Genomic DNA, 18,610 nt, shown 5'->3' on the forward strand with positions numbered 1-18,610 from the left:
CCAACCCTAACTATTCTATGATTCTGTGGCACAAGCTGGGGGATAATACACTGTTTACTCCTAGGAGTAACCAGTTTCCAACATCCCTTGTCTCCTAGGTTCCTTCCATCTGCCTGATGGCAAGAAGGTAGGGGATCCTGATGCCCTTCTGTTTTGGGTGGCTGGCTTGATACTCCCAGGAATGGCAGAGTGCGGTTCTACCAGGCAATCTCCTCCTCGAATTCCCTTATGCTCTTTGGCCATTCCACCTCTTCCTGTACCTCTGCCACCATGCAGAGCACATTGTCAACTTGCTGACATCTAATACAGCTACCATCTAACATCACTGACAGGCTCGCCTGGCTGCTCGCCTGCCCATGCCAGCCACCACTCTGACTGCCACAGCCATGCTCTGCTTGCCCGCTCTGTTTGCCATGCTCTGGAGGGCAGTGTTTTACCCATTCGGGAGTGGTGCTGACCCTCCATAAGCCAGCTGCTGAGTCAGCAGCACTGCTGTTTTCCAGGCGAGTCTTGACGAGGACTTGAGGTTCCTTTGGTGGCTCTTTGCCGCTCAGACAAAAAATGTTTTTAGTCTTCTTATAGCTTGCAAACCTGATAGCCTAAAGTAGAGACATGCTAGGAAATGGTTTCTAAAGCACTGCACATAACAGCAGCTTCACAAACTGCTGTTCAAAGATCACCTTCAAACATCACCTTACCTATTACATGAACAACCTAAAAGTTGTCAGGCAGAGATAAAGATGGGATAAGAGCCAGTGACCCCCTGCAGTGGTGGCCTGTTGAGGAAGTGTAAAATTCCACTGAGAGACGGGGTCCTTGATGGTAGAAAGTGTCTCAAACAGACCTCTACAGATACATGGTGGAGAAAAGAAGAGCTTGCAAGTGCAAGGCACAAAGAGCCACTGTGTGGACTTGAACCAAGGGATATCCCCATCCCTTTCAAAAAAGGATATGAAATACCAGGCAGGATGGCTTCAAAAGGACTTCAATTTGGACTTGACAGCTGTCTCTGCTCTGTGGGGCCACCATCAGAGTTACACCTGAGGGGTAAGCTGCAAATGAAATCATCTTAGTAGAACTCCAGTGTTAAAATACCTGACCCAACCAAGGATGACTCTGCAAGAACAGAAATCCTGGACAAGGCATGCCAGACTACAAGAGTCTAGGGAGAATTTTCACTCTAAAAGCTAAAACTCTACTAGACCTAGAGTGAGCCATTGAGTCCAAAGACTCAATGTCTTGGAAGCAGTGCCTTTCAGAAAGCAGCTGCAAGGAGTTCAATGGGGCCTTCACAGAAGGACATGCATTTTCCTTCCTTACCTGTGGGCAAGTATCCCAAGTTCTCTGCCTTACTCAAAAGCACTGTGTCAGCAGGTCACCGCAATCAGAATTTGCCCTGTGTCAAGATAACTGTGACTGTATTGTATTACGTTAACTTGTTTTGACATTCAGCAATGGTGTTTCACTTGCCTAGACCATCATGCCTGCAGGTGTCAGATAAAGACAAGGACAAGTTGTAAATGTCACCCTTTGTACTCTGTGGTGTCCAGCTCAGTTGCAATCAACCCAGGGTAGGATTTGGAACATAGATAAAAGTAGGAGTGTTTTGCTTAAGAAGTTAAGGGAAGGGTGAGTCAGGGACCAAGGATTTTAGCTTGAGGATCAGTCCAGATGTTGTAGGTTCGTCTTATGCTCTCACAATTAGCTGGCATATAGACTTTGCATGCCAATAAGGGGAATATTGTGTTGATAACTAACATAGATGCAGCAGCATCTACAAAACATCACTCCTTTAAAGCTTTCACGCTAAGTACTAGGCTGCAGGTACCCATCCCAGTACCCAGGGACCACCCAAGGTCAATGATTACATCTTTTGTCTCACTTAGGGCACAACAACTACTTCCAGGACTTCTGGAAGGACATTCATTGCATGTAAAACAAAGTGGAAGAGTCTCTCCTGGAAATGATCCTCACCTAAGGCAGAAAAAGTTCATATCCAATTAAACCATTTCATTATCATCTCTTCATCCCTAGAAGTGTTCAAGCCCAGGTTAGATAGGGCCTTGAGTGACCTCATCTAGTGGAAAGTGTCCCATGCCCATGGCAGAGGTTTGGAACTAGAGGACCTTTAAGGTCCCTTCCAATATAAACCATTCTATAATTACGTTGTGTTCTCTTTTTTTTATTACCAAAGGTGTTTGCTATATAAGAGCTTGCCTCTGAGGCAAGCAATAGCTCCTAGAGTTACTAGAAGGTTTCTTCCTCACTGTATAGAAGTGTATTTTGCTTTTGACACTGTCCTGGAATTATGTGGAAACAGAGGAGCAGGGCAGGGTGGAAATCTGGGCAGTACAACTCACAGGGTACAACTATGTCATACTACAGAGACGATCAAATTACACTCGAGATGGAACCCTAACCTACAAACACGTACACAGATAAGTCTTCCCAGGACACTTGTCAGCTTACTGCCAACACTGAGACCACGCAAAGTACCCAGAGCACTTCCCATCCATGTGCACTGACACAAGCCACACAGCAAATGTGTCCTTGCAGGCCCAGAGACCAATGGGAGAGAGAAAGCCACTGCCAGAAAACCCATGAGGAAAGTTGTTTCATTCCCAGCCAAGTGAGTCAAAGGAACCAAAGGACAGGGCTTGGTTGCCAATTTAGAGCAGCAAGTAGGTGTGCATGGCTCGGCCATGCTCCCACCTGTACTGCAAGAAGTTATCCTATCTCCTGTGCCAAAATGCTTATGCACCCACATGGTGAACACTCCCCCAGACAAGAGGTCAAGGAAAAGTTCAGTTCAGATCAGACTAAGGGGCTGAGCAAAATGCCTTTCTAAAAAGAAAGAGAGAAGCCAGACATCATACATCAGTCTTTTATTTCCTTCAAGTTAAAAGAATTTGAACAGGATCCTTTTAGCTACACAAATTATGGTTTGTGTTACACCACATCCATCATCTCAACATGGTCAGCAAAGAGGCATGGCTGGACTATGAGTATACTTTAACACCACATCAAAACCTGCCTGTTTTTTCCATGAAACAAATCATTCTTTTGTATTACTAACAATAGTCCATAATAGATAATCCATGAATTTACAAAGCCCTTTAAAAATATCAGTGTCCAGATTACATATATAGTCAAAAAAGACTGCACTTTTGGCAAAATACACCCACTGAGGACATCATCTCCAGGTCAAACTGAAGTTTATAAAGGATTTTGGTAGAATTAGACATTTGCAGAGGCTGAAAAGAGTAATTCTTGCCATCAGATTTCCCAGCATAGCCAAATACTGTTAAATCAATTGCAGCAATGAAGTGAAGAACTTGGATTTCCTCCTTGTGTTGCCTCCAGGCTATTATGCTGGAAAAGATGTGCTGAGTATACAGGTAATAGAGTTTTATATAATCCGAAGCCACACCTTCAATTCTGAGGCACAGATTCAGCAACAAGTGCCAATACTGTCAGAGGTCATTTTAAGGCAAAACCTTTCACTCTCTTCACTGAGCTTCTAAGTAGATCCTAAAAGCTAAATACAAAACTGATCTGTTTCTGTAAGCCTCACATTGCAGCACTCCAGCCAGAGGCTCCCAGGTGAATTTGGCTGGATTGAGCCCATACTGCCGTGCTATGTGTAAACTCAGCATAATTTAGCAAGAGGAGCTGAGTATATTCCCAGTTCAAGAGCACTAGGGTGTGTGAATAGGATTCAAAGAGCGCAGAGGACTGTTCTTAATTTTTGAGCTAAGTATTTTGAGCAGGAGAGACTCAAATATGCTCTATGAAAGTGAGTTTTCTTAGGGAATCTGCCATTAACTAACTGAATAACATGGAAATCTGAAATGGTTTTGGCTTCCAGTGGAAAATTCCATGTATACAACCACAAAGCAATTGCTGGAAGACGAGGAGGAAAGCAGGCAGAGTTTTCAATGAAAACTAAACAAAGCAAACCCGCAAAAATGAACCAGTCTTGGTTTTGCTGCTTTTTTTTTTTTTTTTTGGCATATAAAACAATACTTCCAATCTTTTATTTTTAAATCTATTCATTACAAGTTCTTGTTCTTCAAAACAAGGAATTATTCCTTATTTCAAAATAAAAGCAGAAGGTTGTGCAGATAGGGCAGAAGATCTTCCACCCCCATCCTAAGAGCAACTCTACTAAACACAAGCAGTGACAGGCCCAGTCCCACAAAGACAGAGCTAAGTTATGGATAAAGCCTTCATGAGCAGTATGTCATCCTCAATGGATATGGTTTCCCCCTTAGATTTCAGGTCTGGTCCTGTGACCATGCTCCCATCTTCTTGCCCAGAATCCTTTTCCATTTGATACCATCTCATGTGATGGCAAGCAACTCTCATGCTCTTCCAGCAGAACAGAACAAGCAGCTATCGCCATTTTCTCTGGAAACAAATGAAAGATCTGTCTTTGCCCCTTCCTTCAGACTGAATACACATATCCTTGCCCACCTATCACTGTGTTACCCCTACCTGGGGCTTCCTAAAGCCATTCTGTCTTCAAAAATTTATTTTTGTCATGCATACTATTCGAAAAGTAAGTAAAATAACTGTATGAAGTGGAATTATTCCCTTCATTTTACAGTTTGAGAGTTGATTTTTGTTTCAAAATTTGGAGGCTTTTTGATGCTGCAAAAATCTTGTAAGGGGATACTTAATTCAGCCTTTTGACCATGACATCTTGGAGCAAGAGACAGCTTGTGCAGCAAGGAGGGATTAAAAGCTGAATTTGGGGTTTTTCCATCAACAGTGTGTTACAGAGACATCTTCTTTGCAGCAATCACCTTTGAACAAATTTGCAAGTAGATGAGATCTACGTGCACAGTAAAAAGCCCAAGAAGTGTTTAAACTTCTTGTTTGAAGTCTGATAAGTTAAAAATGTGTATTTGTCTAAATCTTAAGGGGGGGGGGGGAAGGAATCCCCAAGGTCCATCCTTTGCATCAAGCTGGTGGATTCATCCCCCTGAGCAAATAATGAGATGTCTAAATATTGTGAGAATATTCCAAACTGGCTAATGTTATACGTGACAGTAAAAAGGTTTTGATTAACCAGAAATCGTTTAGGAGAGTATAAAAGTAACTGTTTCCCATTCCTTCTTTCTGCCTTACCAAGATGAACCAAGCTTACCCCAAGCCCCTGCCAAAATCTGACAAGATGAACTGCAGAAGAGTAATTTATGTGATTTTACTGGTGAGCCTACCCATAGTCAAAGCCCTGCCTGGCAGTAATCGGGACATAGGTAAGAATGTATCTTATGTTTTTACTCTGTCTTTTTGTATAATACTGATGGCTGCAGCTTCTCACACATGGTTATTTGGTATCTTGCTTTGCCTCTGCCAGTTCTATGCTGGTGTTTTCTATGGGTCAAAGGTATACAACGATCCTCAATCTGTATAACTTACTGGTGATCAACCTCAGATGTGTGGCTTCTTAAAGGCCTGAGAATCTATTTAGTGTGCAGGACAGCCAGTGGTTACTGAGAGGAAGCCTGTTGAAGGGGAATTCCATCCACAGGAATGTGGTTGTACCACTGGTTTTAGGTACTCCAAAACCTGTTGAAATGAAGCCTGTGGCTTTCTGGGCTCCCTCTGCAGTGCATCAGGAAGTGAGACAGAGGAGGCCCAAGAGGGATGCTACCTCCATCTCTGGTGGCTGTTCAGAGTAGCTAAGTTATGGTGTTGCTCTGTGTTTTCCTTTGGAGGGGTCTTACTCTCCTTCATTGACTCCTGAGAGAGCTTACAATGACCAAATTTCTCACTAAGGCCTAAAAATGGGGCCTAAAATAAGATGCTTCTTTCCCATTGCATATTGTCTTCATTAGTTAGCTCTTTTTTCTCCCGACAGAGTACCACAGACCTGATGTTTGTGTTGTCTCATGTTTTCGTCACAGTTGACACCCTGGTGTTACTCAGAGGGATAAGCTGGCTTATTTCTTTGATTTGTTTGATCTTTTTACAGTGATCTCAGCCCTACTGATGCGAGGGTGAAACAGTAACACTTGATTTGGGAGCAGGCCCCTTACTTTAAAATTAATTTATGCGTATTCTCAAACAAACAAGGACCTGGATAAATCATGACATTCAGCTTTGCCCATTAATAAAGGTGCAGTGGCAAAGGAAGAATATTTGCACAGGATTTTCACATACATGGGACACATACTTTCCTCTGAGCCAGTTCATAGCACAAACAGAAGAATGCAGCTCTGTGGATTGTGGAGGAGCTTTGCATGCCATTGTAGTCCTTATTTTATCACATTTTCTGCACAGAAAATCCTTCATCAGTAGCTAGAGTGGTCAAGTGCACTTTAAGATAGCTAAGGCAAGGTTCAAAGGTGTTTTTAAGGTGCTTCTTTAATCATGTGCAGCATCAAAGTAGCTGAACACCCCCAGGTTTTAGTGTGTTCCTCCCCACAACACTTATGCTAGGCAGGGAAATTATATTGGCCCTAATATATTGTAGGTCAGAAACGAATAGTTTCACATCCTTGCACTTAAGTCAGATGGGAAATTACATCTCAGGCCTTGGTGTTCCCACTTCTACTACCCCAGGCACTGAATTATCTTTCTCTTAGTGTCCAATACCAAAAAAAGAGAAGGTATTTGATGCGGTATTGAGCAAATATTTTTTACTCAAATACTCTTGTTTTTCAGAGGGAAAAAACAGCATTGGCCAACGCTTTCTACAGCTACAGAAGAATAATTTTAAAGCCATGTAAGTCATCCAGATAAAGCTTCTACTTGCAAATTAGCTGCCACTGCACAGCCTTGCATTGTTTGGAATGAGCACAGACAGCAAGTCAAATGCTCACCACTTCTGCCAGCCCAGAACGCGTTCATGCCAACTCAGCCCCAGTGACAAGAATCCTCTTACTGTCTTACATTTAAAAGTTACAGAATTAGTTTCTTAGGTAGCCAGCAACAGGTTTAATGCTGTGTGTTCTTCTCCTAGGGCCCTGGTCATGGTTGCTCAGTATGTGCAAGGAGGCACATTTGGCAGAGCAGTTAAAATGGCTGAGGACCTCACAGACCTCGCAAAAAGGTGTGCTGCTACTGCAGCCAGGGACAACCCAGACTGCCTGAAGCCCTTGGTAAGCACATTTACCCTCATAATCTGGCAACTGTTTTCAGAAGTGACTTGTCATGTCAGAGCCCTGATGTGTGTATTCTCAGAGAGGCGTGTTAGGAGACTTTCCTGAGTATATGTGTTTGGCCTTAACTGACACTTTGGTTCTCCAGGCTCCCATCTACAAAGTGTCTCAAAATCAGTGGAGGAAAACAAAGCGCCTCTCCTCCCTAAATCCTGAATAGCACAGTACCTGCAGCCGTGACCTGCATTTCACTAAAAGATATTCAGAAAGATGTGCCTTTATGGCTGGTGCAATAAAGAAAAAGAGTCTGAATAATGTTATAAGGTCAGAGTGTTTGACAACCATTCCATTTGGAAGCATGTCTTGGCATAACAGTAGGTACCAAAGTTCAAGAAATCATCACCCAGGTTTTAGAGGTCAGTCTGATTTTTACTGCGGTTAAAGCAGGAAAGAATTAAGAAACAGTTTATGCAAGTTGGGGCTTGTTGGCTTGAAGTAGCCTCCTTGCAAAGCTCAGAGGAGTTAAATGGAATCCTCACTCAAATTAACTTTCTCCTAATTTTCATAGGACAAGATCTTCCTTGATACAGTATGCCAGGAGGAAAATCTTCCCGGCTTTACTGACTGCTGTGCTAAAAAAGATCCTGAAAGAAATGACTGCTTCCTCGTTCTTAAAAATTCATCAAGAGGGTTCATTTCTCCTTTTGAAAGGCCAAATGCAGAAGCCGCCTGTAAAAATCATTCACAGAATCAACATCTGTTAACAGAACAGTAAGTCATAAATTCATTGCCTAGATAAGACAGTTATGAACCTGCAGACAGCAAATACAGTTTTCAATGCAGCTGTCAAGTTCCATCTAAGATACTCTGTAATCCTGTGCTAGTTCTTCTTCCTAATGTGAATTATTTGCATAATTCATCCAGCCGTAATGGTCATTCTGCAAAGCCTGTTCTGCCATCTCCTGCTTTGGATACAGGTCTATATGTCAAACAATCTGCCCTGGTTTATTGTAGCGCATGTAAAGGCCTCATCTGAAACCAGGAACCTCTGTTTAGTCCTTAAAAGCCAAGCAGAAGCTGTGCTGCTTCTGAACCAGAACTGGCAGGACTTGAGATTTCCAGGAAACTGGCCACACCATCAGCAGTTTCCAAGATAAACACCAGGCTATGTGGCTTGTTGTTATGACAGTAAAACAATCAGTTTTAGCAGCTACCATTTTAATTTCCTGCAGAGGCAGCTATACCACTGCTGCTCCTGCATGTGGGGGCTTACTGGGAAAATATTTTTCCCCGTGTTTCAGTTTTATTTTTGAGGTAGCCAGAAGACATCCCTTCCTCTATGCCCCCACCATCCTTTCTGTCGCTATCCGGTATGATGAGATGATGAAAAACTGCTGCAGAAGCTCTGAAGACCTCACTTATAACCTGGAGGAATGCTTTCAGAGACAGGTATTCCATCACAGGCTACAGATAGCAGCCACTTCTTCAGAGAATCATAGAAGAATAGAATGGTTTGTGTTAAAAGGGACCTTAAAGCTCATCCAGTTCCAACCTCCTGCCATGGGCAGGGACACCTTCCACTAGACCAAGTTGCTTCAAGCCCCGTCCAACCTGGCCTTGAACACTGCCAGGGATGGAGCAGCCACAGCTTCTGTGGGCAACCTGTGCCAGGGCCTCCCACACTCACAGGTGAGTTCTTAGGAAGAACTTCTTCCTAAGAGCTCATCTAAATCAACCCTCTATCAGGTTAAAGCCATCCCTCCTTGTTCTTTGCCTACACGCCCTTGTAAAAAGTCCTTCTCCAGATTTCCTGGAGGCCCCATTAGTTATTGGAATACTGTTATAAGGTCTCCCTGGAGCCTTCTCTTCTCCAGGCTGAATAAGCCCAGCTCCCTTAGCCTGTCTCCAGAGCAGAGGTGCTCCAACCCTTGGAACAGCTTTGTGACCTCCTTTGGACTCACTCAAGCAGGTCCACATCCCTCTTAAGCAGGTCCACATCCCTCTTCCCATAATCTCAACCAGATATTAGAATTCAGCTTCTGAATTGAGGACAAGCTGAAATCAGACTCAGGTGCTCTCCTGAATTATAGCTTGAACTCCTAAATGAAAATGCCTGAATGTGGGGTGTTGGGCAGCTGAAGTTTCACAGTGAGAGCCCAAGGCAATCCCCATGCCCTGTGACAGCATCACTGTCCTCCCAGCTCTGCTCAGAGAGGACGAGGTGCTACACGGCATGCAAAAGCCTGATTTGTTTCCCTGCTGATAGCACCATGATACAGCTCCTGCTTGTCTGGATACCTGCACTGCAGAGACATGCCCCACACATGAGACATGCCCCACACATAACCCATGTCAGAAATTCAGAGTACACTACCTGTCACGGTGGAAGACAAGGATGAGGAGCATGGAACACTTGCTTAATAAATGCCAGCAACTAACTAGCGAGCACAGGAGTTCATACTGCAGCCTGGACAGCATTTTTCTTTCAGTATTAAAAGCTCCTTGATTAAAAAACAATCACAGCAGTAGTTTGAGTGTAAAGCATTGTCTTGTCTTTTTATCCTCTTTCACAGTCTGCATCTTCTTTCTACCAGGCACCAAAGGTGGTGAAGCCAATAAAAGAAGATGGCCTAAGGCAAGAACACACATGTGGAATCTTGCACAAGTTTGGAGAAAGGACCTTGAAGGCTCTGTGAGTGTTGCCCATGTCCATCTTATTTTGAAACGAAGCATGGATGTTGTGTGTTAGCTATGAGCAGCTCCACACCTGCATACAGCACAGTGACTCAAATGCCAGTGGTGTCCTTGTCATATGCAGGTCAATAGCAGCATCTAACAAGGAAGACAGATTAGAAATACAAATTTAAGCATGACAGTTCTCATTGTTTCCTTAAAAACTGCCATTACCTTTCAAAATCTAAACCCAAAGTCTGAAAGGAACACAGTTCTCTGGAGCGATTGTGAGCAAAATACAACTCATCTCTCTTACCTAGTTTTGACACAAGGCTGCTTCTGTGATTTTTTGCCCCACCTACCACATTTCCTTCCACCATCTCACAGTGAAAGTCGCCTGGGGTCCTTAGATAACTCTGACAACCTCAGCTCTTGCCTTCAAGGAACATTTATTAATTTGAGAAGGGAAGAGACCATTCCTGAGCCGTTTGGATATCCCCTGCACAATAAAATGAGAGGAGCTATCACAGCCTCACACAGTGATTCAAAACAATAACTGTTTTTCTTTGTTATAGGAAACTTGCTCAGATAAGCCAAAAATTCCCTAAAGCTGATTTTGTTACTGTTAGCAAACTTGTGATGGATGTTACTAACATGCACAAGGACTGCTGCCGCGGAGACATGCTGGACTGCATGCATGATAGGGTAAACCTCATTTGAGTGTTTGCTGAAATGTAATGCTATTTTTGTGTTGGTTTCAGATTTTTCTTCCTCCTGTGCTTCACTGATTGCTCTCTGAAACTGGAGATTAACTCTGCAGTCTAAAAACCTGCTTGATTTTCCCATTTGACTTTTTAATCCAGGAGCACCTTTTGCACAGCAAGCAAGGGGCTGCACAAATAAATCAACAGGGCTTGAGTTTTCTTCCCTGTTGTACCAGAGTTGCGTGGCACAGCCTTGATCAGGCACTTCTTCTCTTTGGGAGTCACCCCCTCCATCTGGAAAATGCAGATAAAAACACTGATCAAAAAACCCTACAAAGACCAAAATCTGGCAAAACTTCCTTCATTCCTTTTCTGCTTTACAGGAAGAGCTTTTGCGCTACGTCTGCACCAACCAAGACATCCTATCAAGCAAAATAAAGCAGTGCTGTGAAAAGCCTCTGTTACAAAGAAGTGAATGCATAGTTAATACAGAAAATAATGACAAACCTGCAGACCTGTCCCCCCACGTCAGGGAGTTTATAGAGGACAAGGGAATATGTGAACGTTTTGCCCAGGAAAAGGACACACACTTAGCCAGGTAACTTCAGTCTGCCTCAGCTTTTCTATTTTCTTGTTTCAATACTTGGGCTGCAAGATGACACCTTGGGCATAAAAGTCCAGCTCATCAGCCTCAGATTTGGCTGCTCTGGGAGCATGTAGGCTTGATATACTGGGCAAGTTGATCTTAGTAAACCACCACTCACTCCTAGAAGGTGTGAATGCAGAGCAAATGCATTCTGCAAATTTGGAACAGAGCACAACAGTTATTTCAGAGGCAAAACTGAAGAAATGCCGTAAAATTTAGGAGCTGTCAGTTCTGATTTCAGGTGCCAGCTACAGCTTTGATACACTCTTCAGTGTTGAATTCAAAACACCTAAATCAGACTCATGCCTCAGTTCAAATGGGATTAGTTGGTTTCTGTTCTAGACATGTCCCTTTGTGCAGTGAAGCCCTGTTCCTACCTGTAGTAAACATAGGCACAAATGCTCCATGCTGCAACAGACACAGACAGCATCAAGTCCCAAAGACAGAGAATTCACTTCAAATAACATACATCAGGTCCAGTTATGAAAATTTATTGGGTTCAAACTGCTGTGTAGAGCAACTGCTGCAGCAGAGCTCATCTTTTCATTGCCTGCTGAGAACTGAGTCTGGTACTGCAAATTATTTCACAATCATTAGGCAGCTCTTTTGGCTCATCTCTAATACCTGGTACTCCACATATTGCAGGTTTCTGTACGAATATTCCAGGAGGCACCCTGAGTTTTCTGCCCAAATGCTTTTAAGAATTGGTAAAGGATATGAGGACCTACTGCACGAGTGCTGCAAGCCTGGAGCTCCAGAGGACTGCTGCAGCAGAGGGGTGGGTGCTGTCAGCCTGCACACTGCATACTGATCAATTCAAACATATATATGACCACATGACTGGCCTGCTCCAGGCCTTGAGCCACAGCTGCTATGACAAACCAGCACGTGTTACAAGGCCTTACTATGGAAAAAGCATCAACAGAGCCTTTGCAATCAACACTTGTGAAGTAATTCCACATGGATAGACAGAGATGCTAGGAAAAGGCTTAGAGCTAAGGTTTCTGCTCCAACAGTGCTAGTTGCCCTCTTCCAAACATAAAAAGCACTTACAGTTACTGTCACAGACCAAAACATGGGCATGGGCATTGTAAACCTCTTAAGCTAGGAGGTGCCCTGTACCTCAGACCCAGACTTCCATCAGTCCTACAACATTAAATATTTCAAGGTGGTTGAAGGAGGACATGCATCACATTCAGGCAGTCTATAGAGGTTTCAGACAGACAAAGGCTTTCTATGGAATTAAAAATGGGTTGCATATAGCAGGTAAGAAGTAGTTACAGATAATCCAGGCCTTACCTGGAGGGAGTGGGGAATTCTTCATTCCCCCTGTTACAACAACTCAACTTATGTTTTTCAGGAGGAGAAACTGAAGAAACATATTTATGAAACTGAAAGTGTGATGAAGACGAGCTGTGACATTTACAGGGAGAAAGGAGATTACTATTTCCAAAACGAGTAAGACTTTTTTACATGCTTGCATTACTCTAACTACAGTAGGCAGAGCAAACCTAAAGTAGCTGAACTATACATTGTGCTCAAACACAACATGCAGGCACAAGCCTCCTGCAGGAACTTTGGGTCTGATTTGCATGTTAACAAGCACATGCCTACCAAATGTACACAATCTTAATGAAACCTTTAAGCTGCTTGCATAGAGTTAGGCTTCAGCTGGCCTGCTCTGGGGAGAGACACTGAGCTTTTTGCCCTCCTGTGTGTGTTTGATCTTTAAAAGACGCTGGAATTAGAGGCTTCCAACAAGCCTGACGGGCTCCTTCTGCCTGTTACCTCACTTAAGGCCTTCCTGGCCACAGTGGTTAATAAGCACACTTCTTAAAAAGAAAAAAACAAGTAAATTTCTTTGAGCTTATCTTCTGCCCCCATCTAGTGTGCCAAGAAGACACTCAAATCCAATTTTGCCCTTAGACAAGCTCACTGTGCTCCCAGGGAAACAAATAACAAGGGGAAGACACAGCTACCATCCCATTAAAAGGCCCACTAACACGTAACTGGCAATTCTGCTGTTAATTCTATTTGTTTAACCTGGTAAGAAACTGGTCAGAGAAAGGAGAGAGGTCAAACAAATAAAGCAGGCTTGTGAGGTTCTACACACCAGGCTTAGTCCTGCTGTTGCACTACTGAGTGTTCCCTGTGGTTTGGCTGGAGCTTTGAACATGTGAAGGCAGAGGCTTGCTCACTGCTGCCTCATGAAACAACATCACTGACTTCAGAAAAATTACCTTTTCAGGCTCCTCCTGAGCTTCACCAAGAAGATGCCTCAACTGACATCTGCAGAGCTGATCAAATTCACCAAGCAGATGACTACAATTGGCTCCAAATGCTGCCAGTTAAGCCTGGACAAGCTGCTGCCTTGTGCTGAGGAAAAAGTGAGTATTGTTCCTCTGGATCTCAGTCATACTTCTTCTGGAAACCCTGTCACAAATTCTGCTGCCAGCAGGGTCCAAGAGTAAAGGTGAATGTTGACTGAGCTGCTGAGTTGACCTGAAGGTGTACTCCCATGCCTGAAGGAAGCATAACTCCATCTCATTGAAGTTAAAGCTGGAATTGAACTACATAAAAAAGCTTCAGTCCATCCTCCAGCCACCCATTTTCTCCATCATCCCCTTAACAAGAGCAGCCACACAGACCCACAGGTGCCCTACTGAAGACAGCAAGCCCATGCAAGTGTGCTTTATGAAGAAATCTGTCCCCAGTTCAGCAGTAGCAGTCATTTTTCTCTTTCTTAGTAGCTGGTGCAATGCTGTGGTTTTGACTTTCAGCCTGAGAACAACACTGGTAACACACTGATGCTTTTTCTGTTGCTAAGTAGCGCTTACTCTGACCAAGGACTTTCTGAGTCTTAAGCTCTGCCAAAGGAGGAGGGGAAGCTGGGAGGAAGCAGAGACAGGGCACCTGACCCAAACTAGTCAAAGGGCAATTCCATACCACAGCACGTCATGCCCAGTATAGAAACTGCAGGGAGTCACCCCAAAAGGCTCAGATCACTGCTCAGGTAGGGCTGGGTATCCTCTGGCAGGTGGTGAGCAGTTGTATTGTGCATCACTTGTATTTAGTGTTTTCCTTTTCCCCTTTTAGTTTTATATTCTGCCCCTTTGTTATTTCCCTTATCATTATTACTATTGGTGGTAGCAGTAGGGGTTTGTGTTATACCTTAGTTACTGGCTGTTCTTATATCAACGCATTGGGGTTTACATTCTTTAGATTCTCCTCCCCATCCCTCTGGGAGCTGGGGGGAAGAAAGGGGGGAAAGTGAGTGGCTATGTGGTTCTGAGTTACCAGCTGGGCTTAAACCACAACAAAAATCACATGGTTTCTGTGCTCAAAGGACAGTCCCTGGAACCACAGAGACATACTTCTGAAAAATTACTGCACTGACAAAAGCCAGCATTCAGTCAAAAATAAGCTGCCACCTACATTACGAAGTTTAATTTAAGCTCTCTGTTATTCTTTATTACTTCAAGAGCAGTGTGTATTTTTGACCATAAAAAATGTAATTTTTTTTTCCCACTTCTCTTGGTAAAGCTGGATCTTGTACTTGGAGAAATATGCAGAAGACACCTGAGAGACCCTATAAACCCAGGCGTGTGCCACTGCTGCAGCAGCTCCTATGCTCTCAGGAGACCCTGCATAGGGAAACTGGAAATGGATGAGCATTATGTGCCCTTATCACTGACTCCAGGGCTGTTCACTTTCCATGAAGACTTGTGTACAACTGAGGAGGAGAAGTTACAGCAGAAGAAGCAAGAGTAAGGCGTGCCTCTTCTAGTCTGTTACCCTCCTGTTTCTTATTCTTACCCCGGCCATTAACTTGTGCTGGGGTGAGCCCAAACTTCCTGGACCCTGTGGCGTGCTGTACAACACAGACAACACCTGCACACATAGTTCATGGGTAATGATAGAATCACAGACTCGTTTGGGTTGGAAGGGACCTTAAAGCTCATCCAGTTCCAACTCCAACACCTTCTACTAGACCAGGTTGCTCCAAGCTCTACCCAGCCTGGCTTTGAACACTGCAAGGGATGGGGCAGCCACAGCTTTTCTGGGGTGGACCAATACTAAAACCTCACACAGATATTTTATTTCCCAGGGGAGCTGAGCATGTCTTTGCTCCCTACTGCAAATACCTATCTGGGGGGGGGATAAAAATGAAAAAGCTGTAGAAAGGAGGTGGGCAGTAACAGAGGGACTTCGCACGACTAGGGTTGGAGAAATGCACCATAAGCCATGTGCTTCCTCTGCTTTCCTTCCAGAATGCTCATCAACCTCATCAAATACAAGCCCCAGATCACACAGGAGCAGCTGACAGCCATCACGGCTGCCTTCACCACCATGAGAGAGCAGTGCTGCAGAGGAGGCAACCCCCAGGCCTGCTTTGCCAAAGAGGTGTCCTTTCTGCTTCATCTGACTCACAATGGAAACAGGGAGTATATGCAGGAGGAGGAATTTCTCCTTTAAACAGCCAAACCAAGTCTGGATAGCCAGAATTCCTGCAGTTATTTTTCCAAAGGCAAATCTGATTGCCTGCACATGTAGATATCAGCACCAGTTGATTCATCACTAAATGACTTACCTAATTAGTCTTGTGTTTACATGCAATTGATGGATACAGAGCTCAGCTCCATCTGCTTCTTCTGGGGAGCTGCTGGGACTGGGCCTGTGAAAGACATAGACAAAGGTCTTTCCCTGGCTAACAGTTCTGAAATGAACTCTTCATTTTTTAATTCTTAGTTATGAACTGGATTTCACTTGAAAAGTTCCTCAGCAGTAGGGAGAGAAAGCATGTAGTCACCTTTTAGGGTCAAAGTATTTTCCCTGTTTGTTTTCCCTACCACTGTTTTCCTCTTCTCTTGCCTATGTTCTTGTAGCTTGTTGACCCTCACACTGCAGAGCTACTTCAGCTTCTCCTGAAAAAAACCCTCCAGAAAATCTGCCTTTGTCTACTTCACATCTCTCTCTGTGATGTATTCCTTCACTAAGCTTAAACCCTCCACAACCCTTAAGCCTGGCTCTGTTTTCCTCAGCCTTTGCCTTGCTTTAAATGACAAAAAAAAGTCTCTCCTATGATTTCCACCTCTGAACACACCAAGCCACACATCTGCAAAGCAGCAATTCTGCCACCTTCTCCCAAACATCACATCTCCAAAGGCAGCCTGAGCTGAACAGGAAAAACTATGTTTTTTAAACATAGTGGTAAACATATCTTTGCTTTGCAGAACACTCTATGTACACAGCTTGCTAACAAAATGCTACCCACCGCTGCCACAGTGGGTAGTGGCAGCTTGCTTGCTCACAAGCACATCACCTTTCTGACTAGCTCATAGATATTTTGCTCTTTTCCAGGGTCCAGAACTTATAAAGAGAAGTGAAAAAATGTTGTCAGCCTGAAGAGCTCCTGCAGCACATTGGACACCAGTTGCCAACCTAACAGCAAGCATATCTTTTCTGACGTTCATGAAGCATAAACAGGAACATATGATTTGTCAGAGTGCACAAAACTACCTTGTGGCTCTTTACTCACAAATCTAAGGAAGTCTGGATGGTTTTACACCAGCTACAGCTCATCTGCTGCTGCAAACAAGGGACAAGAGGGATCTCAATAAACCACATTTCCCATAGGACCTGCTGGGCTGGGAAACTGCATTTCAGTCAGATGGGGAGGAATCCACGTACAAACCTCAGCTCTGGTTCCTGTCACAGTGATTCAGAATTATCAAGGAGACGTAAACTTTAAACCAAAGCAAGTAACTTAAAGCCAGCTAAATTTCTTAGTTGTTCAGGATCCTTAAGCATGGAAGCCTTAAGTGCAAAGAGAAGGCTCATCACCTTGAGGAAGTCTGCTGAAAGAATAAGTTAAATGGATGCAAATTGTCATTAACGATATAAATCATCAGACCAAACCCCATTTGTTAGGTTTGCAGCTGACAGCAAGGCGGAGCCAAACTTGCAAATCTCTTTACAATTCTTAAATGTCAAAATCACCTTGGCAAATTAGAGACAACCTAGAGGAAACCAGCTCTATTCTACCAGGACACATTTCACACATGACACAGGAACAATTAAGCAGCTGTACCATTTCACTACAGGAGAACTACTCACTGGGGAGCTGTGCAGGTCACCATGTAGTTATAATGAACCACAGGCCAAGAACCATCAACAGTTGGCTGCTGATTCAGGTCTAACTTATTGCTCATATACTGGGGACATAAGCAGAGCAACAGCTAAAACAGAACAAGGTTTTACTCAGGTATCAGTGGTGGTTTTGGTATCCAATCAATGATCAGATGGGCCCTTGGGCTTCTCCAAGCACTGCAACTTAGAGATGCAGATTGAGATCAGTCCTCTGTAATCTGGGGTAGTTTGAGGGCTTTGACTCTTCTTTTTTTATTTCAAATCAGTGATGACTTGAGATGTTCCTCAAGGGGAAGCTCAGTCATACAAATACAGGTAAGAGACAGACTCACTGCTGTCTGTATGGTTAATGGCTTGGGCTCCCCATCCAAAAGCAAGGCCCCTTGCCCCTGTCCCCTCTGCTTTTCACTGCTGTGTTACCTGCAATATCTAGTAAATCTTTGGAATAAATTTTCCACCTGTTCTCACCTGTATTTGTCAGAAATTATTCCTTGTATCCAGCAGAGCAAGGCTAAAGCTTTATTGCAGTAGTCCTTCAAACCCAGCAGGCTCCAGTTAGTCAATGCATTGTCCCATAGTAATTTCCCAGCATACTTCTGTCCCTGTCCATCAGGACAAGTGAAATGAAAGTATTTCAGCACCAGAAGGTGGCACAAATGGCTCAGTTTAGGAATTGTGCTCATGCACAGAGCACTGAAAAGCCTGCTTGAAAACATTTTCTCTCTTTACCATATGGTCTGAGCATTGATTTATCTTTTAAATTCCTTGCAGACCAAGGAATTATTAATATTTCATGTTCCAATGTTCTCATAACTTCACCTTCACACAATTACTCAAGCATTTAGGAAAATAAATATATAATAAAAAACACCCTGTTCTGCATGAAAATACTCCAACACCCTTTCCTGGTTCAAATGAGAAAGGTGCTACAGCACAGGCCAAGATCTCTGTTGCACTTGTCCTTTCTCAGCGAGGTTAGACAAGCTGTGTCCCTGCTCCTGAATCTGATCTACCTGAACATTGCTTTGCAAACAGGTTCCAACTTGTCTTTACAGAAATTTAGGTGGAACCAAGCACAGAGATCCACACAAAGCTCTATGTCTGCTCTAGCACCATTTCCATGGTGCATCACTATTGCACCTGGTACTCAAATCTCACCTGGCCTGGAGGTGACAAAAGAAGAGGAACAAAAACATCCACCCATGACATGGTTGAAGCAGCCATTTCTGCTTGGGTTTGGCTGAGAACTTGGCCATGGTCTTCTTCAGGCTGCACAGAGAGCTGACATTCCAGGACCTGTGATGGTTTAGGGTAAGTTTCACGCC

At 43.7% G+C, this 18,610-nt stretch overlaps 1 protein-coding gene across 1 annotated transcript; it reads left to right on the plus strand.

Annotated features, from left to right (window-relative positions):
• The first annotated feature begins 5,137 nt into the window (after window positions 1-5,137).
• On the plus strand, window positions 5,138-17,462 carry LOC133208171 (alpha-fetoprotein-like). The gene is made up of 14 exons (XM_061345865.1): window positions 5,138-5,264; window positions 6,676-6,736; window positions 6,974-7,112; window positions 7,681-7,883; window positions 8,414-8,561; window positions 9,707-9,804; window positions 10,361-10,490; window positions 10,873-11,087; window positions 11,781-11,913; window positions 12,496-12,593; window positions 13,384-13,522; window positions 14,679-14,902; window positions 15,407-15,539; window positions 16,497-17,462. Exons 1-14 carry the CDS (start codon window positions 5,138-5,140, stop codon window positions 16,539-16,541), a joined length of 1,893 nt encoding a protein of 630 aa, XP_061201849.1. The 3' UTR covers window positions 16,542-17,462.
• The last annotated feature ends 1,148 nt before the right edge of the window (window positions 17,463-18,610 follow it).

This window comes from Neopsephotus bourkii, unplaced genomic scaffold (genome assembly GCF_033783945.1).
Source record: "Neopsephotus bourkii isolate Nb327-2 ecotype Australia unplaced genomic scaffold, CSIRO-AGI_Nbou_v1 NB_244, whole genome shotgun sequence".
Lineage (NCBI taxonomy): Eukaryota > Metazoa > Chordata > Aves > Psittaciformes > Psittacidae > Neopsephotus > Neopsephotus bourkii.